The 24,839-nt window shown below is 42.7% G+C and overlaps 1 protein-coding gene across 1 annotated transcript in view; it reads left to right on the top strand.

The window, feature by feature from the left end:
- Positions 1-24,839, top strand: part of LOC124552423 (F-box/LRR-repeat protein 2-like) — a 67,808-nt gene that overhangs the window by 9,209 nt on the left and 33,760 nt on the right. The window contains exons 2-3 of the mRNA XM_047126695.1: positions 7,096-7,267; positions 15,676-15,980. Coding sequence (XP_046982651.1) covers positions 7,166-7,267; positions 15,676-15,980 — 407 coding nt within the window. The 5' untranslated portion in view covers positions 7,096-7,165. The remainder of the gene's footprint in view (positions 1-7,095; positions 7,268-15,675; positions 15,981-24,839) is intronic.

Here is a 24,839-nt window from a genome sequence, read left to right as displayed (position 1 = left end):
ATATATTGAAGGGCAAGTTCCCATCTCTGGAGTTCTGATAGGTTGGTGTCAGTGGGAAGTATCCAGATAACCCGTCCGGTGTAACACTGTGTCAAGATGTGCTGGCCATGCACCAAGGCATGTTTAGCCACAGGGTGATCCTCATTACCAACAAACACTGTCTGCCTGTGTCCGTTCATGCGAATGGACAGTTTGTTGTTGGTCATTCCCACATAGAAGGCTTCACAGTGTAGGCAGGTCAGTTGGTAAATCACGTGGGTGCTTTCACACGTGGCTCTGCCTTTGATTGGGTACACCTTCCGGGTTACAGGACTGGGGTAGGTGGTGGTGGGAGGGTGCGTGGGACAGGTTTTACACAGGGGGCTCCTACCAGCAACAAACTGTCGTTCAGTGGTGTTTGTGTGGACCCCAGGACACATTGGAATCCCAGACAACAAACTTGCTGACAGGCTGGCTAAACAGGATACATGGAAACCGCTTCTGGAGATCGGCATTCCAATAACTGACTTGTGTTTGTTTTTACGTTGCCAGGTTTTTCGTCTTTGGGAGACGGAATGGCATAGTCTCAGTACACACAACAAACTGTGTGCCATTAAGGAGACGATGAATATGTGCAGTCCTCCATGCGGGCCTCTCGCAGGGACTCCGTGGTTCTCTGCCGTCACCGCATTGGCCAACCTTGGGCGACCTATGGGTACCTCCTGCGCCGTGAAGACCAGCCTCAGTGTCAATGCGGTGCCCGGTTGACAGTGGCCCATATTCTGGTGCACTGTCCCACTTTGACTGCCGTGCGACGAAATCTTCAGTTGCCACTCTCGTTGTCGCTAATTATATCTGACAACGCCTCATTGGCTAATTTAGTTTTATGTTTTATTTGTGAGGGTAGGTTTTATCATTTGATCTAAATTTTACCACATGTCCTTTGTCCTTCTGTGTCCTACACCCTAGTGCTTTTAGGGTGGAGGTTTTAATGTGTTGCAGAGTGGCTGGCTTCTCCTTTCTATTCTCATGGTCAGCCAGCCATGGTAATCTGTTTTGTCGTTTTAATCTCTTCTACCTGTTCCTTGCATTCCTGTGGTTTTCTTCTCCCCTTTTTTTTCCATTTAAGTGTTTGTTACCCATCCGTCGTTCTTGTGGTTTTTCCTTTCTCTCCATTTTGCGTTGTCACTCTTGCTTGTTTTATTCTCACTCTTGTGGCATTGTTTTATTCAGAACAAGGGACCAACGACGTAGCTGTTGGTCCCTCCCCCCTCTCTTAAACCAACCAACCAACCATTCTGTTCAGCTGCTCTTCCAGGTCGTTTGCTGTCTCTGACAGAATTACCATGTCATTGGCAAACGCCAAAGTTTTTATTTCTTCTCTATGGGTTTCAATTCCTATTCTCAATTTTTCTTATGTTTTCTTTACTGCTTGCTCTATATACAGACAGAATAACACTGGGGATAAGCTACAACCCTGTCTCACTCCCTTCTCAACCACTGCTTACCTTTCATGCCCCCTCGACTCTTCTGACTGGTTCTGTACAAATTGTCAATAGCCTTTCGCTACCTGTATTTTACCCCTGCCACTTTCAGAATTTGAAAGAGAGTGTTCCTGTCAGCATGATCAAAAGCTTTCTCTGATTCTATAAATGTTAGAAACGTAGGTTTGCCTTTCTTTAATCTGTGTTCTAAGATAAGTCATGGGGTCAGTATTGCCTCACATGTTCCAACATTTGTACGAAATCGAAACTGGTCTTCTCTGAGGTTGGCTTCTACCAGTTTTTCCATTCGTCCATCAAGAATTTGTGTTAGTACTTTGCAATTGTGACTTATTAAACCGATAATTTGGTAATTTTCACACCTGTCAACACCTGCTTTCTTTGGGATTGAAATTCTTCTTGATGTCTGAGGGTATCTCGCCTGTCTCATACATCTTGCTCACCAGATGGAAGAGTTTTGTCAGGGCTGACTCTCCCAAGGCTATCAGCAGTTCTAATGCAATGTTGTCTACTTCCAGGGCCCTGTTTCAACTTAGATCTTTCAGTGCTCTGTCAAATTCTTCATGCAGTATCATATCTCCCATTTCATCTTCATCTGCATCCTCTTCCATTTCCATTATATTGCCCTCAAGCACATAACCTTCTATATACTCCTTTTACCTTTCTGCTTTCCCTTCTTTGCTTCGGATGGGTTTTTCATATGAGCTCGATATTCATACAAGTGGTTCTCTTTTCCCCATAGATCTCTTCAATTTTCCTGTAGGCATTATCTATCTTACCCCCTAGTGATACATGCTTCCACATCGTTACATTTGTCCTCTAGCCATCTCTGCTTAGCCATTTTGCACTTCCTGTTGATCTCATTCTTGAAATGTTTGTATTCCTTTTTGCCTGCTTCATTTGTGGCATTTTTATATTTTATCCATTTGTCAAAAAATTCAATATCTTTTCTGTTACCCAAGGATTTCTACTAGCCCTCTTCTTTTTGCCTACTTGATCCTCTGCTGCCTTCACTATTTCATCTTTGAAAGCTACCCATTCTTTTTCTACTGTATTTCTTTTCCCTGTTCCTGTCAATTGTTCCCTAATACTCTCTCTGAAACTCATTATAACCTCTGGTTCTTTCAGTTTATTCAGGTCCCATCTCCTTAAATTCCTACCTTTTTGCAGATTCTTCAGTTTCAATCTACAGTTCATAACCAATGAATTATGGTCAAAGTCCACATTGCTCCTGGAAATGTCTTACGATTAAAAACCTGGTTCCTAAATCTCTGTCTTACCATTACATAATCTATCTGAAACCTTCCAGTGTCTCCAGGCCTCGTCCATGTATACAACCATTGTTCATGATTCTTAAACCAAGTGTTAGCTATGCTCTGTGCAAAATTCTACCAGGCAGCTTCCCCTTTCATTCCTTACCCCAGTCCATATTCACTTACTATTTTGCCTTCTCTTGCTTTTCCTACAATTACATTCCAGTCCTCCATGACTACTAAATTTTTGTCTCCCGTAACTATATGAGTTATGTCTTTTATCTCATCATACGTTTCTTCAACCTTTTCACCTGCGGAGCTAGTTAACATATAAGCTTGTACTATTGTGGTAGGCGTGGGCTTCATCTACCTTGGCTACAATAATGCGGTCACTACGCTGTGCGTAGTAGTTTATCCACGTTCCTGTTTTTTTTATTCATTATTAAATCCACTCCTGCATTACCGTTATTTGATTTTGTATTTATAACCCTGTATTCACCTGACCAGAGGTCTTGTTCCTCGTGCCACTGAACTTCACCAATTCCCAATATATCTTACTTCAACCTATCCATTTCCCTTTTTAAATTTTCTAACCTACCTGCCCAGTTAAGGGGCTCCGGAAAGGCTCAAAATCATGATGTGAGATAAAGTATGTGTTGTGGCGAACCTGTGATGGTTCAATATATATCGCTGGCGTGATTGTCGATTGTTTCATGTTTATTTACTCTGTCGTTATCTCGAAAATATTCGTAATTAATTCTGTTTCTTGAGTCTCTGTTTTGTTGAAGTATAATAATGAGTAAAAGTAAAGTTATTAGAAATCCTCTGAAGGCTTTTAAGAAAAGGAGAAATGTTGGAAAGCCAAAGGTATGTGTTATTACTGTAAACAATAAAGACGATAACCAAGTGAGTGAACCTAACCTCTCAAGTTCACCTGCCCATAGCAGTCAAAGTGGGAAAGAAAATACTTCACAGAAGAAGCTTGGTTCAATGAGTGAAAACTATGAATGTTTTATGGGCGAATCGGATGTGAATGAAATATTTGATATGTCGGTTCTCAAAGGAATTTTTTCAAACTGTGTAAGATGTATTCATTGTAGTGAAGTTGGTCTGGAACTCTCCATAATAAAGCACGTTGGACTTGCTAGTGAAATACAACTGAAATGTGATAAGTGTTCATACATGACCACCTTTTGGAAAAGTGTTGCAGTAACTGCAACTGAAGAAAATGGTAGCAAAATCTACGAACACAACATTAGATTTGTTTATTCCTTGCGTTCAGTTGGTAAGGGTGCTACTGCAGGTGCAATTTTCTGTGGCATCATGAATCTTCCAAATCCCCCAACCAAGTTTACGACCTATGATAAATTAATAGGGTCTACAGTAGAAGATGTCTGTATAGAATCTATGAAGAACGCTGTGGAAGAGGCAGTAATGGAAAATAATGGTAACAGAGATTTGACTGCAGCGTTCGATGGTACCTGGCATAAACGGGGACACACATCTCTTCATGGTGTAGTATCTGCCACCAGTATGTATACAGGGAAAGTTTTAGGTGTAGCAGTAATATCAAAGTATTGTAGATGTCCACAAAAATATAAAGGTACACATGAAAATAATTGCAAAGCTAACTATAGTGGCAGTAGTGGAGGAATGGAAGTGGCTGGTGTTGCCAGTATATTCCAGCGTTCTGAGGCGTGTGATAAAGTGCGATATGTTAATTACCTTGGTGACGGTGATTCTAAAAGTTTCAAACATGTTCAAGGACTGAAGCCCTATGGTGATGATGTTGTAGTGCAGAAATTTGAGTGTATTGGACACGTACAGAAGCGAATGGGAACAAGACTTTGGCGACTGAAAGCTTCGTACAAAAAACAAAAACTCAGTGATGGTAAAGGGTTGGATGGGAAGGGAAGGTTAACTGACAGTGTAATTGACAAAATACGGAACTATTATAGAATGGCTATTAGGCAAAATACACAAAGTGTCGACGAAATGAAGAAGGCTGTTTGGGCTCTTTTTTTTTCATACTTCTTCAACCGATGAAAATCCCCAACATAGCTTGTGTCCCAAAGAAGAAGACAGTCGGTGTAAATATAACAAAGGATTGCTAACTGGTGAAGTGTACACTCATAAGCATAGTCTGCCTCATGCAATAATGGAGGTGATAAAACCTATTTTCAGAGACTTAGCAGCACCTGAACTGTTGAAAAAGTGTATTCACGGAAAAACTCAAAACCCCAATGAAAGTGTAAATAGTGTTATATGGTCGAGAATCCCCAAGACTGTATTTGTTGGAATAGAAACACTTCACTTTGGTGTGTATGATGCTGTTGCGACTTTCAATGATGGCAACATTGTAAGGTGCAAGGTATTTAGAAATATGGGAATGAAGATAGGTTCTAACATGGTACGAGCGATGCTTGCTTTAGACAAGGAACGCCTTCGGGCTGCAGACAGGGCTGTAAAGAGTCTAGAAATACAAGCAAGAGTAAACAGGAGGAGGAACAAGACGAAGCTGGAGGAGGAGTTTGCAGAGGATGAAGATAATCCATCCTATGGACCTGGAATGCACTAAAAAGTTAATCCAATCTTTGTTGCTCGATTCCCAAAACTTTTATTTTGTCATACTAATTACATGTTTTCTAGGGATCTTCCAAACATATTTGTTTCAAACTTTCAGTAAATGTTACACAGTACCTTCTGCATAATTTAACACAGCCTTTTTCCAAAAAACTGTATATTTTTGAATATATAAATAAAAAATTGCAAAAAATGTTGTGAATTTTCATTACAATTGAAAAAAAATCATCTTTAATAACTGAACTACAATTTTGTAAAATCCCTGTGTTAAGTTGTAGCCCATATTCCAATAAATAATCTGTAAAAAGTTCAACTTCCTACCTCAAATACTTTGTGAGGAAAGATGTAATTTATAAGCGTTATTTTAACATTGCAAGTATAGGGCGTTCCGGAGCCCCTTAAGGGATTTGACATTCCACACTCCGATCCACAGAATGCCAGCTTTCTTTCTGCTGATGAAGACATCGTCCTGAGTAGTCCCCGCTCGGAGGTCCAAATGGGGGACTATTTTACTTCGGAATATTTTTCCCAAGAGGATGCCATCATCATTTAACCAGACAGTAAAGCTGAATGCCCTTCGGAAAAATTACAGCTGTAGTTTCCCTTCACTTTCAGCCGTTTGCAGTACCAGCACAGCAAGGCCGTTCTGGTAGATGTTACAAGACCACATCAGTCAATTATCCAGACTGTTGCCACTGCAACTACTGAAGAGGCTGCTGCCCCTCTTGAGGAACCACATGTTTGTCTGGCCTCTCAACAGATAGCCCTCTGTTGTGGTTGCACCTACGGTACCGCTATATGTATTGCTGAGGTACGCAAGCCTCCCCACCAACGGCAGGGTCCGTGGTTCATGGGGGGAGGAGCGGGATATGCTGTATTATGAAGCGTAATTGTTGCCGTCTTTGCGGCAGTGGCCTGGCTCAGGAATGACAGTTGTCGCCATTTGACAAACATTAAAAGATGACTCAGTTTGTCCTTAACTGCATAGGCGTTAACCAGTAACTGGGGCACATGTACAATTTGTTAAAACATTTGGTGTACTCTGCTCTAAAAATATTTTCATGTTAAACCTGAGCAGTTTTTCAGAAAATTTTCTGCTTATCTAGGGCATTTAAGTTATTGACTGTATCGCGAATGCTGCTACTCCCCGTATTGTGGAGATGCTGACACAAAAAGGCACAACAGAAAGATTGCTAAACAAGTAAGCTTTTGGCCACGCGCGCACACACACACACACACACACACACACACACACACAATTCACATGACCACTGTATGTGATTTTAAAAAAATGGCTGTCAGCTGTAACTTTACGTTATTGGCTTGCCATGCTGCCTGTCCTTTGCCACAGTAACGGGTGTTTCCTACTCATTTCTTGTGAGCCCTTATGTTCAATTACTATCTGAAGAAATTGGAATTTCAGAAAGTTAGCATTAGTTTCTCTGCTCCACCACACATTATTACCATTCTCTTTAAAGAAAGATTTTGAAACAGCTTTGCTTCTGGATTCGTGTACAAGACAGATGTCATTGTAGAAGCTACAGATATTTCACTTCAGAATGTTGACAATGTGTATGGAAGGTGCATTCGGACATATTTGAGGTTCTATTAAGGAATTAGATGTCATTATTATGTAATGTATTATTTTTTATTTTTGACACAATCACTTTTTTATGATACTATCATAACCGGTTTTGGCCTACAATGGCCATCTCCTGATACTACGGGTGGCACTTGACAAACAAGTGTTTATGTGTTATCAACTAATTTTGTGACAGGCAGTTTGGCGCAACTGACCGGGAGGCGATAGAGTTTCTCCCCAATGCTCCGGATCTACGGAAAGTGCGTATGCTGCAACCTGTCTCACCTTGTGTTATCAGAGCCCTGTATACCAGTTGCCATAGACTTTCCGAGCTGTCCCTGGTTAGCTTGCAGAGGATCAACTACCCAGTAAGTATCAGTTTTTGTGTCTGAGTGTTGATGTTTGTTGTTAGTCTTATTTATATTTACCAGCCATTATGAATTGAGGCACAAAGGAATTACAGATACTTTTCAAAGGGGATACGGCCAGTGATCTATTCAGTGCGGATGTGCACCAGGCTCAGACTTAATGGAATGCTGCAGGTAATGAGGGTAATGGGCAAGGGTCACTACATTAGTAGTGTGTAGATAAGTTGAGAATTTGGGTGTGATGGGAGGCATTCTAGGGTAGTCTGTGCGGTTACAGTGACCACTGTATCTGGTCACTGTGGTCAGAGCAACTACCAGAGTAAGCAGGAGGCTTGCATTCAAATCCCAGTCCAGCACAAATTTTCAACTGTCCCCATTTGTTTCAATCAGTGCCCACTTGCAGCCAATATCTGTAATTCCTTTGTATCTTATGTACAGTGAAGAGCCAAAGAAACTGGCGCACCTGCCTAATATCGTGTAGGGCCCCCACGAGCATGCAGATGTGCCGCAACATGGCATGGATGGACTCGACTTATGTCTGAAGTAGTGCTGGAGGGAACTGACATCATGAATTGTAAGTCTGTCCATAAATCTATAAGAGTACGAGCAGGTGGAGTCTCTTCTAAACAGCGTGTTACAAGGCATCCCAGATACGCTCAATAGTGTTCATGTCTGGGGAAATGTTTAAACTCAGAAGGGTGTTCCTGGAGCCACTCTGTAGCAGTTCTGGATGTGTGAGGCTTTGCATTGCCCTCCTGGAATTGCCCAAGTCTGTTGGAATGCACAATGGACATGAATGGATGCAGGTGATCGGACAGGATGCGTACATATGTCAGAGTCGTATCTAGACGTATCAGAGGTCCCATATCACTCCAGCTGCACATGCCCCACACCATTATGGAGCCTCCACGGCTTGAACAGTCCCCTGCTGACATGCAGGGTCCATGGATTCATGAGGTTGTCTCTATACCCACACACATCCATTTGCTTGATACAATTTGAAATGAGACTTGTCCAACCAGGCAACATGTTTCCAGTCATCAACAATCCAATGTCAGTGTCGACGGGGCCCAGACGAGGTTCTTTCTCCGCCCACAGCGATGTTGGAGATTTGATGTTTTATCAGATTCCTGATATTCATGGTACACTTGTGAAATGCTTGTATGGGAAAATCCCCACTTCATCGCTACCTCAGAGATGCTGTGTACCATCGCTCATGTGCCGACTATAACATTATGTTGTTTAAATTTTGATAACCTACCATTGTAGCAGCAGTAAGCAATCCAACAACTATGCCAGACACTTCTCATCTTATATAGACATTACCAACCATATTGTCGTATTCTGCCTGTTTACATACTTGAATGCATATGCGTATATGTTTCTTTGGTGCTTCAGCGTATATTTTATGTTTAACTTAACGTAACACTTCACATTGTGTGTGATTGTCAGAAATGTGTTATTTTAGATTCGTACTCTTTTTTTATAAGAACCTGCTCTGTAGTGAGATACATTTGGCACTGATATAGTGTAATGTTACACAACTATATTGTCAACATACCAGAAGTAAATAAAATGCAAATGTAGCTATGGCGCACTGAAATTGTAAGTGAAGATCAGATGTGTTAAAAGCATACATCACCAATACTGTATGATAGGAATTGATGCAAAATTACCTACACGGATCTCACACACAGTCACAATCTCCTTTGTAAGCACCACAAAGAAATACCATCAGCAGATAGCACTCGCACCCCATGCCAAACCCACAATAGCAACTCCATCAGTAGAGCAGTGTACAAAATTGTAGCTGTAGTAATTCTGTGTTAATTATAACTGAAGATAACTCGCTTCAGTAACAAATAGGCCTACTTTACCATATCTACCAGAAAAGTATTCAAAGTATTTGCATCTCAAATTGATAATTGCTGCTGTTGTTGTGGTCTTCAGTCCTGAGACTTATTTGATGCAGCTCTCCATGCTACTCTATCCTGTGCAAGCTTCTTCATCTCCCAGTACCTACTGCAACCTACATCCTTCTGAATCTGCTTAGTGTATTCATCTCTTGGTCTCCCTCTACGATTTTTACCCTCCACGCTGCCCTCCAATGCTAAATTTGTGATCCCTTGATGCCTCAAAACATGTCCTACCAACCGATCCCTTCTTCTAGTCAAGTTGTGCCACAAACTTCTCTTCTCCCCAATCCTATTCAATACCTCCTCATTAGTTACGTGATCTACCCACCTTATCTTCAGCATTCTTCTGTAGCACCACATTTCTAAAGCTTCTATTCTCTTCTTGTCTAAACTATTTATCGTCCACGTTTCACTTCCATACATGGCCACACTCCATACAAATACTTTCAGAAACGACTTCCTGACACTTAAATCTATACTCGATGTTAACAAATTTCTCTTCTTCAGAAACGATTTCCTTGCCATTGCCAGTCTACATTTTATATCCTCTCTACTTTGACCATCATCAGTTATTTTACTCCCTAAATAGCAAAACTCCTTTACTACTTTAAGTGTCTCATTTCCTAATCTAATACCCTCAGCATCACCCGATTTAATTTGACTACATTCCATTATCCTCATTTTGCTTTTGTTGATATTCATCTTATATCCTCCTTTCAAGACACTGTCCATTCCGTTCAACTGCTCTTCCAAGTCCTTTGCTGTCTCTGACAGAATTACAATGTCATCGGCGAACCTCAAAGTTTTTACTTCTTCTCCATGAATTTTAATACCTACTCCGAATTTTTCTTTTGTTTCCTTTACTGCTTGCTCAATATACAGATTGAATAACATCGGGGAGAGGCTACAACCCTGTCTCACTCTTTTCCCAACCACTGCTTCCCTTTCATGCCCCTCGACTCTTATAACTGCCATCTGGTTTCTGTACAAATTGTAAATAGCCTTTCGCTCCCTGTATTTTACCCCTGCCACCTTCAGAATTTGAAAGAGAGTATTCCAGTTAACGTTGTCAAATGCTTTCTCTAAGTCTACAAATGCTAGAAACGTAGGTTTGCCTTTTCTTAATCTTTCTTCTAAGATAAGTCGTAAGGTTAGTATTGCCTCACGTGTTCCAACATTTCTACGGAATCCAAACTGATCTTCCCCGAGGTCCGCTTCTACCAGTTTTTCCATTTGTCTGTAAAGAATTCATGTTAGTATTTTGCAGCTGTGACTTATTAAACTGATAGTTCGATAATTTTCACATCTGTCAACACCTGCTTTCTTTGGGATTGGAATTATTATATTCTTCTTGAAGTCTGTGGGTATTTTGCCTGTCTCATACATCTTGCTCACCAGATGGTAGAGTTTTGTCATGACTGGCTCTCCCAAGGCCATCAGTAGTTCTAATGGAATGTTGTCTACTCCCGGGGCCTTGTTTCGACTCATGTCTTTCAGTGCTCTGTCAAACTCTGCACGCAGTATCTTATCTCCCATTTCATCTTCATCTACATCCTCTTCCATTTCCATAATATTGTCCTCAAGTACATCGCCCTCGTATAAACCCTCTATATACTCCTTCCACCTTTCTGCCTTCCCTTCTTTGCTTAGAACTGGGTTGCCATCTGAGCTCTTGATATTCATACAAGTGGTTCTCTTCTCTCCAAAGGTCTCTTTAATTTTCCTGTAGGCAGTATCTATCTTACCCCTAGTGAGACAAGCCTCTACATCCTTACATTTGTCCTCTAGCCATCCCTGCTTAGCCATTTTGCACTTCCTGTCGATCTCATTTTTGAGACGTTTGTATTCCTTTTTGCCTGCTTCATTTACTGCATTTTTATATTTTCTCCTTTCATCAATTAAATTCAATATTTCTTCTGTTACCCAAGGATTTCTATTAGCCCTCGTCTTTTTACCTACTTGATCCTCTGCTGCCTTCACTACTTCATCCCTCATAGCTACCCATTCTTCTTCTACTGTATTTCTTTCCCCCATTCCTGTCAATTGTTCCCTTATGCCCTCCCTGAAACTCTGTACAACCTCTGGTTCTTTCAGTTTATCCAGGTCCCATCTCCTTAAATTCCTGCCTTTTTGCAGTTTCTTCAGTTTCAATCTGCAGTTCATAACCAATAGATTGTGGTCAGAGTCCACATCTGCCCCCGGAAATGTCTTACAGTTTAAAACCTGGTTCCTAAATCTCTGTCTTACCATTATGTAATCTGTCTGATACCTTTTAGTATCTCTAGGATTCTTCCAGGTATACAACCTTCTTTCATGATTCTTGAACCAAGTGTTAGCTATGATTAAGTTATGCTCTGTGCAAAATTCTACAAGGCGGCTTCCTCTTTCATTTCTTCCCCCCAATCCATATTCACCTACTATGTTTCCTTCTCTCCCTTTTCCTACTGACGAATTCCAGTCACCCATGGCTATTAAATTTTCGTCTCCCTTCACTAGCTGAATCATTTCTTTTATTTTGTCATACATTTCATCAATTTCTTCATCATCTGCAGAGCTAGTTGGCATATAAACTTGTACTACTGTAGTAGGCATGGGCTTTGTGTCTATCTTGGCCACAATAATGCGTTCACTATGCTGTTTGTAGTAGCTAACCCGCACTCCTATTTTTTTATTCATTATTAAACCTACTCCTGCATTACCCCTATTTGATTTTGTATTTATAACCCTGTAATCACCTGACCAAAAGTCTTGTTCCTCCTGTCACCGAACTTCACTAATTCCTACTATATCTAACTTTAACCTATCCATTTCCCTTTTTAAATTTTCTAACCTACCTGCCCGATTAAGGGATCTGACATTCCACGCTCCGATCCGTAGAATGCCAGTTTTCTTTCTCCTGGTAACGACGTCCTCTTGAGTAGTCCCCGCCCGGAGATCTGAATGGGGGACTATTTTACCTCCAGAATATTTTACCCAAGAGGACGCCATCATCATTTAATCGTACAGTAAAGCTGCATGTCCTCGGGAGAAATTACGACTGTAGTTTCCCCTTGCTTTCAGCCGTTCGCAGTACCAGCACAGCAAGGCCGTTTTGGTTAATGTTACAAGGCCAGATCAGTCAATCATCCAGACTGTTGCCCCTGCAACTACTGAAAAGGCTGCTGCCCCTCTTCAGGAACCACATGTTTGTCTGGCCTCTCAACAGATACCCCTCCGTTGTGGTTGCACCTACGGTACGGCCATCTGTATCGCTGAGGCACGCAAGCCTCCCCACCAACGGCTAGAGAATTTTGAAAACCTGTGTCCACAGTCAGAATGTTTATCATGCAGCAAGAGATGAAACTTAGGCTGAAAATTAAACCTGGGACCAGCCCCCAAACCCCAAAAAAACATGTTACTGGCAAAATATCACTATTGGTCGTGTAGGGAGGTAGATTCCATTACTTTCCTAAATTTGTAACTTGAGTTTAGAGACTTAAAGCCAATTTTCTAAGCAATCACTTCTGTTCTGAAAGTTCTTGTCAGATCAAAACTGTGTGCTAGACTGAGACTCGAACTCGAGACCTTTGGTTTTGGCAGGCAAGTACTCCACCGACTGAGTTACCTGAGCACAACTGACGACCTATCCCCACAGCGTTACTTCTGCCTGTACCTCGTCTCCTACCATCCAGACTTCACAGAAGCCCTCCTGCGAAGCATGAGAGGACATGTGAGTTGTGGTTCAGCATGTCAATTGGTAGAGCAGTTGTCCATGAAAGGCAAAGGTCCCGAGTTAGAGTCTCGGTCCAGCACTTAGTTTTCTTCCAGGAATTAAATGCAAAAACTGTTCCCTCACAGTTCTTTATGAAATGTCTTGTAGCCCTTTACTCTCCTCAAGGATCTCATCCTTGACACTTGTATTTTGTTATCTTCTTTATTTTTATTTATTCAGCAGCATTCCATGGCATGGTATTGATATTGCTCTAGTTTTATAAAATTTAATTTTTGTGTCTTTTTCGGGTTTTGTAGCTAAGTGTTGTGTTTATTGCAGCTTTTCATTTATGCCATAATCATGACTAGTGTTGCAGCCTAAATTGTGACAGTTGTTCAGTTAGTTTGTTGCCTGTTAATTTTTCCAATCACATTGGCTGTTAAACTTGATAGGTTGGTAATGGAGTTTTTGGCTTGTATTCTACGTGTATTTGGCTAAGGAGGTCTGCTGTTAACTGGAGGTCATTTTCTGTTTATTTAATTTAGTTGCTGGATAATTATCTAATTTCCAATCCAAATTTTAAGGACATTGTAGTATAGATGTTAAAAAGAGAGGGTTAGAGGGAATGCCCCTGTTGCACTCCTTGTTTTCATCTCATTTGTTCTTTTCTCTGTCGTATTTTACTGTTTCTTCTACACGGTAAAGACTCAAGATTAATCCTACTAGGAGTGGTGGCTAGCCCCTGTCACCCATTTTACCCGTAACTTACAGGGTGTCCGAAAAGTCTTTCCCTGATTACATAAATTGATAACTCAGGCTAGAAGTAAGATACAAATATGAAACTGGTGTCTAATTGTTTACAAACTATCAAAGTTTTTTTCACACATCAGTAAACTTCCACAGGAGCACCCTTGGTAGCATCTAGCACATCTAGGCGATATTCAATTTCCGTCCACACATTAGCCAACATTACTGGAGGGATCGATTCAACGACTGTGGTTATCCGTTGCTGCAGGGTTTCAAGATCTGGTACACGTGTTCGGTAGACCTCGTCCTTGACATAACCCCATAAAAAGAAGTCTAATGGGGTTATGTCAGGTGAGTGTGGAGGCCAAACCGTTGGCCCATCACGTCCAATCCATCGCCCAGGAAAGGTCATATCGAGATAGGCACGGACGTCCAAACCCCAATAAGGCGGTGCACTGTCTTGCTGAAACAAGACATCGGGGTGATAACTGAAGCAGCTGAGGAACAGCATACAGTTGCAACATGTCCAGATACACTGCAAATGTGACGGTAGCCTCAGTGAAGAAGAATGGCCCGACAATTCGATCGTGCAATAGCGCGCACCAAACATTCACCTTTGAACTGCCTCTGGTGCACTCCATGACCTCGCCAGGGGGTTGTGAACCCCAAATGCGCACATTATGGCGATTGACTACTCCACTGCCAAAAAAGGTCGCTTCATCGGAAAAGGCAATTCGTCTGAGATAACCATCATCGTCCTCAATACGTGATAGCATTTCGACCGCAAAGTCATATCGACGTGTACTGTCATTGGGCAACGAGGCCTGAACAATTTGCACTTTGTATGCACAAAACAATAAACGTTTGTGTAAAATGTCATGGAGAGAGGTTTTTGGCATTTGTAATTCACGTGAGGCCCTGTGCACCGATTTCTTCGGGCTTCTCAGAAAAGACTGCCTTGCAACTTCCACCCTGTCTGCTGAGGTTCTTGGTCAACCAGACCTCGGAAGGTCAGCAACCGATCCTGTGTTCTTGAACTTCTCATACCAGGCTTTAATGCTCTTCACATCAGGTGGATTCCTTCCAAATCCAAATGTTGTCTGGAAGTGTGTCTGCACTGTGGTTGGTGATCGTTTCTCATGGTACCACAGGACACACTGTGCCTTCTCCTAATTGGTTAACATGGCTTCTTGGGCACTGCACCTCATCCACTACTTACGTACTGCGAACCTAAAACAGAAAAAAAAGTTTGATAGTTGTAAACAATTCGACACAAGTTTTGTATTTGTATCTTACTTCTAGCCTGCGTTATCAATTTATGTAATCAGGGAAAGACTTTTCGGACACCCTGTATTTCTGTCTGCTGTGTCAAAAACTTCTTCAAAGGCTATTAAAGTGATGTGAGTTCAAAGATTAAATTCTGTTTGTCTATTAAAAGTTCTTGTGCTGTAAAGATATTTTCACTATATGACTGTCCTTTTGTAAATGCACTTTGATTGTCTTGGAGAAGTGCTTCAGCTTAGTCTGTGCGTTACAGAAAGGTAGTCATCACCAGTCCTAATATTGTATGCCTTATTATTGCAGATCTAGATTTCAGCTGACAGTGCAGCAATCATCAGTGTATTTTAGGTTGTCACATGGACTAAATATAATTATGATGACACAAATTCCAACCCGACATACAGAAGCATTAGCCCAACTAATTATGTTGAATCTGCATGATTAACTGTACTGCGGTGATGATAACTGCACTGTTAGCTGAAATCTGGATGTGCAATAAAAGACAGATTATGCTACATTGGGTGCTGACCATCTTTCTATCCTGGGTTACATCACGGTCACAAGAATTCTGATGGAATTGAATGTGATATTATTCTGTTGTTCAGTATTTTTGAGTGGATGTTATATGCCACGTTAAACAGCCTGATGTGTCAAGTTTCTACATTTGCTTTTGTTGCCCTTTTTGAACAGGAAAATAACTTCTGCTGTGCTCCGTGAACTTTGGATTTGCACCTGTGTGTTTGTATAGCTTGGAAACGGTGTTTTACTTGCAGATGCTCAAGAACTTGGTTGAGAAGTGCCCCAAAATAAATTCACTGACGATACCCAGTGAAGTGATGAGGTCAGAGATACTTGCACAGGCAGTCTCTCACTTGGAGCACCTACGTGTCCTCTGTCTGGGAGAATACGATTCTAGCAATGAAACACCTCTTCTGCTGCGCCTAATAGCTGATAGTTGCCCACAGCTAGAAGAAGTTGACTTCACATTCAGCTATGTCAATATGGATGATCTGGAATACTTCCTGGAAGCCAAGAACAACACCCTTAAGTCCATACGCATAAAGTGGACAATGGCTGGGTGAGTGTTAATACCACTACTCGAATATTGTCTAGCTTCGTGTGAAAATGAGTTTTGTTTGAAGATTATGCTTTATGTACAACAATTTTTGTTACGCTATATAGTATTCAAAATGTTCAGGTCACCGTCTTCAATTATTCTTATGGCACTAATAAAGATAGGCAGACCTATGTTTGCAGCATTTGCAAATTTAGAGAAAGCTTTTGACAATCTTGACTTACACTCTTCCCAAGATGTTCTTGAGGAAAACTTATTATCTTACTCTGACTAATCAGGATTACAAATTGTTTTAGTGACAAAGTAGCTGTCTAAAAAGTTATTACACCTAGTCTAAATTCATGCCATTTATTCTTTACATTTTTTAATACAAGGAGAAATAAAAGACATGAAAAGAAATGGTTTACGTTAATTTGTGGACCGTTTCCTTTTCTACATTTTTCACTAGCCAACCCTATCATCCGTGGTATCACTATTTTTAATAGTCATCCTAGTAGCATAGCTGTGAAATTTATATCTTGTTGCTGCAAATATTTAGCTGTTTCTTCAGAATGTGTGCAATTTCTGTGAGACCTGAGAACACAGCTGTTTTTATCCAAATACATATATCAGGATGTTACAATGTCTCTTGCTTCCAAACTTATCGTCTGCCAGGTGCTTTCTCATTGGCTGCCCAGGACTAGTAGTTGATACACCCCCTTTAATTCCCATCATGTGTCACTGTGTTGACAACATTGGAGCATGAAACACCTAAGTGTACAACTAGTACCTATCTAGCTGTTTACTGTCTGGTGCAGAAATGAGTACTATTGTTGAGTACTTGTATAATTTTAGTCACTTCAATCCTGTTTACAAATGGATTCAGGTAAACTGGAGTTCAAAGCCAGAGTATGCAGTATAGAGTCACATAAACCCGGGCCGGTGAAACATGTCACTTGATAGCTCGCGTGTGGTTGGCTACACTGTGATTGCGAGGTTGCAATAGCTGCCACCGCACACACCCACAACTCCGAAGTACATTTTGTAAATGTAAGCTACAATCAACGTTTATACGTAGGTGCAAAAAATGGAGAGAATGACGACGGAGACAAACCAGAAAATAAAAACACCTGAAGTTAATGACAATATCTACGAAAAGTCGTTCCAAATTGTTACAGTAATAGCTGCATGTAAAGCATCGTATAATAATGTAATCTAAGCATACCAAATAACACGCTATTCACACTCAGAAAGTAATAAAGCAAAACATGCATAGCCTACCCGATTGCAGAGAGAAAAAGAATTAATTCTGTATACATTTACACTCACCAATTTACGATGTCAGTGGGGCAATTTAATCCAGTTCTACTTCACAAACTACAGTGTTCACATACTTTATTCAACATGTAAACATCACTACAGATGAAACTTCATGGCAGATTAAAACTGTGTGCCGGAACAAGACCCGAACTCTGGACCTTTGCTCAGACGGTAGAGTACTTGTCCGCGAAAGGCCAAGGTCCTGAGTTTGAGTCTTGTTCCGGCACAGTTTTAATCTGCTAGGAAGTTTCATATCAGTGCACACTCCACTGCAGAGTGAAAAATCTCATTCTGGAAACATTCCTCACGCTGTGACTAAGCCATGTCTCCGCAGTATCCCTTCTTCCAGGAGTGCTAGTTCTGCAAGGTTCGCGGAAGAGCTTCTGTGTAGTTTCGAAGGTAGGAGACGAGATACTGGCAGAATTTAAGCTGTGAGGATGGGCCGTGAGTCGTGCTTGGGTAGGTCTGATGGTAGAGCACTTGCACGCGAAAGGCAAAGGTCCCAAGTTGAAGTCTTGTTCCCGCACACTTCGCTGCAGAGTGAAAATCTCATTCTGGTCACTACAGATATTCGGATTTAGGTTCTGACATGTTTGATATGCTTGCCATCATTAGCAATGATGTGGCATAGACAAACAGTGAAATTCTGCATGACCTGTTGAAGTGTGAGAACATGCATGCTGTCGATGACCTCCTGAATGACTGTTTTCAGCTCAGCAATGGTTTTGGGGTTATTGCTGTACACCTTGTCTTTAAAATAGCCCCACAAAAAGGAGTTGCATGTGTTCAGATCCGGAGAATAGGCAGCCAATTGTGGCCCATGCCAGTGGTCTCTGAGTACCCCAGAGTGAGAATGCGGTCCCCAAAGTGCTCCGCCAGGATGTCAAACACTCTCCTGCTTTGATAGGGTCGAGCTCCGTCGTGCATGAGCCATATATTGTCGAAATTGGGGTCTCTTCTTTGGATAAGGGGGATGAAATAATCTTCCAGAACCTTCATGTACCATTAGGTAGTCACCGTGCCATCAAGGAATATCACAGTGATTATTTTGTGACTGGACATTGCACTCCGCACAGCCATCCGTTGAGAGCGAAGAGAATTTCTCAATTGTGAAATACGGATTCTCAGTCCCCCAGATGTGCCAATCTGCCTTATTGATGAACGCATTAAAATGAAAGTTGGCTTCGTTGCTAAACCAAACCATGCATTAGCATACTAATTCCCAGTGTGCCCGCGGCCAACCGTGCACTTCGAACATCCTAATGCAAACCGCTCAGAAGTTGACAGTTTTATTTTGTATAGTTCAATAATTGTCACCCAGTACATGGCATCCATAGATGTAGGAGAACTTTTATTGTAAACCTGTTCACATACTGCAAGAGTTTGTGATATGAATGAACTGTGATATTTCCTGTTTTCAAAAAATTGTCAAATTTCAAGCAGAGCAGTAAAATGGAACCTCCCATAGCTAGCATAATTCATTCCAGAATCTTACACATAGTGTGAAGTGCTTGCTAAGTAAAACCCGAGGAAAACAGGATCTGAACACTCTCAAAGATGTAGTATAAATTGGCAGAGGGATACAGCAAAAAGATACCATTTACTACATTCTGGATATAACTGTGTGTGTTTACACTTCACAACTATTTATTTTACAGAGCAAATAAATCTATACTGTTATATTCTGAAATGTTAGGTTGACACTTTCCTGTTCCTTCAGATGTCAGGAGTGTAAAGAATTTATCACCCTACCTTTGACAAGAACTTTGACTATGAATTCTGCTGTGCACATTGATACACTCTATTATCATTGCTAGTCGCAATTTTTTGCTACTATATTTCTATTTTTTCTTAGAAAGGGTAGTTCTTTATAACATCACATTGACCACTCAGATGCTGAACTGCACAGCAGACAGCTCTCACAGCAACACAGTTTTGGCAATGATGTGCAAACGAAAATGACCACTGTTATAACTTCAAGTTGAATAAACATATTTCAAGGAAGACGCAATACATGAAAGTCACAGATCAAGTAAACAGAGTAAGACGTGTGTACACTTTAACAGTCAAATCATAACTGAGTCCGAGTCTAGCAGCCGCTGGCTGGCTGGCTTCTTAGGTGGCGCTGCTGCTGCTGCAGGGCTGGCAGACAGCGCCGCATGTAGAGGACACACGTAACTGTGCGGCGGCACTTTGAAAGATCGGCGAGTCACAACACTTTTCCCCCCTTTGAAGTTTTTGCACAGGTCTTGATGGAGGTGGCCTGTAGATTGCTAACATCCATAGGTGTTGTTCGACTGGCCGTAAAGTCTCAAGGAGCAGGCTTACCCTTACGGACGGAAGTGTCCCCGATGATAATGGGTTGAGATGACAGAAGACGTGGGCGTCGAATGTGCTGGGGCCCCGTGCACCAATCTGCCCGTTGCGGCAAGTCCGCTTGTTATTACAGGAGACATGGGCGATGTGTCCGTGTCCTTAGGAGGAGGAGGAGGTGAGTAGAGTTGCTCCGACACATGATGGTCATCTGGTTCCTGCGTGGGCACGTCTCCTGGTGGCGTCAGTTCTTGTGCTGGCACCAATATGATGGTGAGAGGACTGCGTTGTGAGTAAGGAGAGATTTCAGTATCCCGAGCGTCAGTTAGAGCCGAAGATGGTGTAGCGGCGTCCGGAACAGGCGTTGCCGGCACACGAGGCCGAAGCTGGTCTGAATGATGCACTGCAACACCCGTGAATCTGGATTTCATACAGGCATCGGTCACAGTGTCGTAAGATGCGGCCAGGACTCCATTTTGGCCGCCTGCCATATGCCTGTACCCAATACAAGGTCGTCGGCAGTGAACCGGCCAAGCGAAGGCACCCGCGGCCGTGAGGTGGAAGGCCAGTGTGCCCGGCTGTGGTCGCCCATGGGGGTGAAACGGTAAGAAGCCAGGAATTGGAGAAGTGCACCATCAGCAGCAGCAGAAGAAGTCGGGAGTTTCCTCATCTGAGCCTTAAATGTGCGGACCAGTCATTCAGCCTCACCGTTTGACTGTGGTTGGAACGGAGGGGCCGTGACATGTGTGACGCCGTGACGGGCAGAGAAATCCACAAAATCGGAAGAGGCAAATTGCAGACCATTATCAGTAACAAGAGTAGAGGGAAGGCCTTCCAAAGAGAAAATGCGAGGTAGAGCATTTGTGGTTGCCGCGGTGGTAGGCGACATGCAACGGACAATGAATGGAAAGTTAGAGTAGCGTCAATAACGAGAAGCCAATAACTACCTAAAAAAGGTCCCGCGAAGTATGCATGAATACGCTCCCAGGACTTCTCAGGCGAAGGCCACGGTGACAAAGATGACTTCGGGGCGGCGGCCTGTGACGCACAAGGCCTGCAGGCAGCGACCATGCGTGTGATTTCAGAGTTGATGCCGGGCCAGTACACACGACGGCGCGCCATAGATTTTGTGCAAGACACACCCCAGTGCCCTTGGTGAAGGAGGCGCAAGACCGAAGCACGCAAAGACGCAGGTACCACAACACGCGGCGAAGCATTTTCGGTGGAAAGGAGGATAACACCATCCCTAGCCGTGAGGCGGTAACGCAAAGCGTAGTAGTTCTGCAACGGATCAGAAGTCTTAGCGGACGGACGATCTGGCCAACCCTTCTGAATACAGTGTAAAACCTCTGAGAGGGTAGGATCAGGACCCGTAGCTGCCGCCAGCCGGTCCCCTGTGGTGGGGAACCCGTCCACAACCCGCTGCTCGGCAACATCCAGGTGGAAACACAAAAGTTCGTCCATATCGAATGCCAGATCAGGACCCATGGGAAGGCGAGACAGTGCATCAGCATTCGCATGTTGAGCCATCGGCCGGAAATGAATCTCATAATTGAAACGAGACAAGTAAAGAGCCCAATGCTGGAGGCGGTGTGCAGCCTTGTCAGGAAGTGACGTTGATGGATGAAACAAGGAAACAAGTGGTTTGTGATCTGTAACAAGATGAAATTTGGATCCATAGAGAAAAACTGTAAACTTATGAAGAGCATAAATAATGGCCAAAGCTTGTTTTTCAATTTGAGAATACTTTTGTTGGGCATCTGCGAGCGTTTTGGAGGCATAAGCAATGGGTTGTTCAGAACCGTCAGAAAAACGGTGCGCAAGGACTGCACCGACCCCGTATTGAGAGGCGTCCGTGGCAAGAACAAGATGGTGGCCAGGTCGATAAGTAGCCAGGCACGGGGCCTGTTTCAGCATAGTCTTTAATTTCTGGAAAGTCGCATCGCATGACGCGGACCAGTGAAGAGGCTCGTTTTTATGCAACAGGCGATGCAACGATTGAGCCACCGAAGCAGCAGACGGTAAAAACTTGTGATAGTATGCTATTTTCCCCAAGAAGGCCTGCAGTTCCTTAATAGATGTAGGGCGAGGAAGGGCATCGATCGCAGCGACAGTTTGCTGAAGCGGACGAATACCATCCCGAGAGAGTTGAAACCCCAAGTACGTGATAGATGCCTGAAAAAATTTTGATTTCTGAAGATTACACTTAAGACCGACAGTCTGTTAGACATGAAAAAGTGTGCAGAGATTTCGAAGATGTTCGTCAGTGGTTGAGCCAGTGACAACAATGTTGTCCTGGTAATTTATGCACCCAGGGACAGTGAGCAACAATTGTTCCAAGAATCACTGAAAGAGAGCAGGGATGCTGGCAACCCCGAATGGCAATCGTTGGTATTGATAGAGGCCGAAAGGCGTGTTAAGGGACCAGAAACTGCCGGGAAGCAGTGTCGATGCATAGGGTAAGTGTCGACAAGGCATTGAGCATTTACAGTGGCTTTGAAATAGCCACAGAGACGAATATCACCATTTGGCTTAGCAACGACAATGACAGGAGAGGACCACTCACTGGAAGTGACAGGAAGCAAGACCCCTGAAGCAGTGAGACGATCCAGCTCCAGTTTGACCTGATCACGAAGGGCCACAGGAATGGGCCGAACCCGAAAAAACTTAGTCCGAGCAGTGGGTTTGACGTGTGGTATGAGCTTCAAAGTCATTTGCATGGCCTAACCCAGGAGAAAAAAGGTACGAAAATGTCATCGACAAGGAATCCAGTTGAGCATAAGGAATAGCATCAGAGACGATATTGACAGTCATCTATGGAGAACCCAAAAACGCGAACGGCATCGAAACCAAAAAGATTCTCCGTGTTACTATAGTCGATTACAAATATGGGAACAGTGCGAATGACAGATTTGTAAGATATCTCAGCATCAAATTGTCCCAAGAGAGTATCTGTTTATTGTACGTCCATAATTGCCTAGTGACAGGTGACAGGATTGGAGAACCCAGCTGAAGATACGTCTGAGAAGTGATGATAGTGGCAACAGAACCAGTATCCACCTGCATGTGAACATTTCGACCAAGTATTTGGACAGTGTGGAATAACTTCCCTGACAGGGAAGAAGTACAATCGACAGACAATACAGAATCAGAATCAGCGTCATGTTCATGAACATGTATGCGGTCGGATTTGCAAACGGATGACACATGACCCTTTTTTTTTGCATTTGTGACACATGGCCCAATGTTGTGGACAATCTTCTCGTGAATGTTTTGTAGAACACCGCGGACATGAAGGAAGTTGCCGTGGGTTTTGCTGCAGTTTCTTAGAGATTAGTTTACAGTTAAGACGAGGCTGCACTTGCGAGCGTACTGCGGTGCGGCCATGTCGGCAGGCGGGGACACGCCACACGCTTCGTCAACATCGCACAGAGGTTGTATTTCCCTGACATGCCCCATGCCTCTATTTGTGCTCCAGCGGCGCGAGAAATTTCAAAAGACTGAGCTATGGATAGGACTTCATCTAGAGTCGGATTTGCCAACTGAAGGGCACGTTGCCTAACTTCTTTGTCGGGCGCTGATCGGATAATAGCATCCCATACCATGGAATCGGCATAGGATTCTTTGTGAACTTCAGTAACAAATTGACACTTTCTACTGAGGCCGTGAAGTTCAGCAGCCCAAGCGCGATAGGATTGATTCGATTGTTTTTGGCAACAATAAAAGGCAACACGAGAGGCTACCCCATGTGTTTGCTTTTGAAAATAGACAGACAGAAGTGAGCACATTTCAGCAAAGGACAAAGGCGCAGGATCTTTCAAAGGAGCCAATTGCGTCAACATGAAATCCATCAAAGGAACAGAGACATACATGTTTGTTCGCCTGCGACATGAAATGCCAAGAAGTGCTGTCAAAGACGTTTTTCATAATCAGACCAGTCTTCCACCGTCTCATCGTAAGGAGGAAAAGGAGGTAGAGACTATGACGAGAGACGTCCCGCATTTGATGCCGCGACAAAATCACGAATCGCATTTGTGAGAAGTGTTTGCTGTTCTATGAGACCTTGCAATAGTTGCTCTAAAGTAGCCATGGAAACATGTGGGTGAACAATGGAAAAGAAAAATCCCATCCTCGTCGCCAATTGTTATAACTTCAAGTTGAATAAATATATTTCAAGGACGACGCAATACATGAAAGTCGCAGATCAAGTAAACAGAGTAAGACGTGTGTACACTTTAACAGTCAAATCATAACTGAGTCCAAGTCTAGCAGCCACTAGCTGGCTGGCCGCTTAGGTGGCGCTGCTGCTGCATGGCTGGCAGACAGCGCCGCATGTAGAGGATGCGTGTAACTGCGCGGCGGCACTTTGAAAGATCGGTGAGTCACAACAACCACTCAAAACAGATAAGACTCAGTCCAGGAATAGAACACCAGGGGTGCTGCAATACACTCACCTGTCTCGAGTAATAGGTTGAACAAGAAAGTCAGTTGTGTCAGGGGCTTCTTTGATGAAAGTAAAAATGTTGCTTCTGCATAGCTCAAATCTAAAGCAGCTGCTATTGAGTATGAAACAGAAATGAACATGACCTCAATTCGTGTCAGTCAAGTGCTGGAGTGAGGCACGTGCCGTGGCTTGCAGTCACGTTACAGTTTGATGCCGCACCTCCCTCAGTCCCTCTTTTTGTTTCTGTCCCTGCAGATAATTTATGAAGTGTCAGTTATATTTAAAGTTTCTGTATGGTGTTCCCCTCCCCTCCCCCGAGGACAAACAGCCACCCCCTCACAAGCTAGATTTTATACTTGTCTTTCAGTATACCTAAAACAAGTAACAGATAAATACAGATAATGGTATGCCTACATGAAAATGAGCATATGCCTGTCTGTGTCGGTCTGTCTGTGGGAATTTGAGACTCGCAGCACGAGAAAAGAATTACATTGTCTTTCCACAAACAAATTAACTGTTATAATTCTACACGCTTTCCCAATGAGGCATTGTCATCTTGTTTAATCAGCTTTCTGTCAGTTATTCACGTCTTTACTGCAGGAAAGATGCGAATAACCGGCAGAAACCCAATTAATCAAGATGACAAATTAGATGTTGTTTTCTTAAAATTTGGCGTATACGCAAATAATAACTAGGAAGAGAGGGTGACAACTTGTTCATCAATGAGACATAATTTTAGAAATTGTGCGCGTTGTGCTTGCAAGCTTTTGCCTCAGTATAATTTGCATGTTTAGTGCATACTGCAT

This window comes from Schistocerca americana, chromosome 10, assembly GCF_021461395.2.
Source record: "Schistocerca americana isolate TAMUIC-IGC-003095 chromosome 10, iqSchAmer2.1, whole genome shotgun sequence".
In the NCBI taxonomy this organism is placed as follows: domain Eukaryota; kingdom Metazoa; phylum Arthropoda; class Insecta; order Orthoptera; family Acrididae; genus Schistocerca; species Schistocerca americana.
The sequence above is the reverse complement of the archived record's forward strand: the minus strand, read 5'-3'. Positions and strand labels throughout refer to the sequence as shown.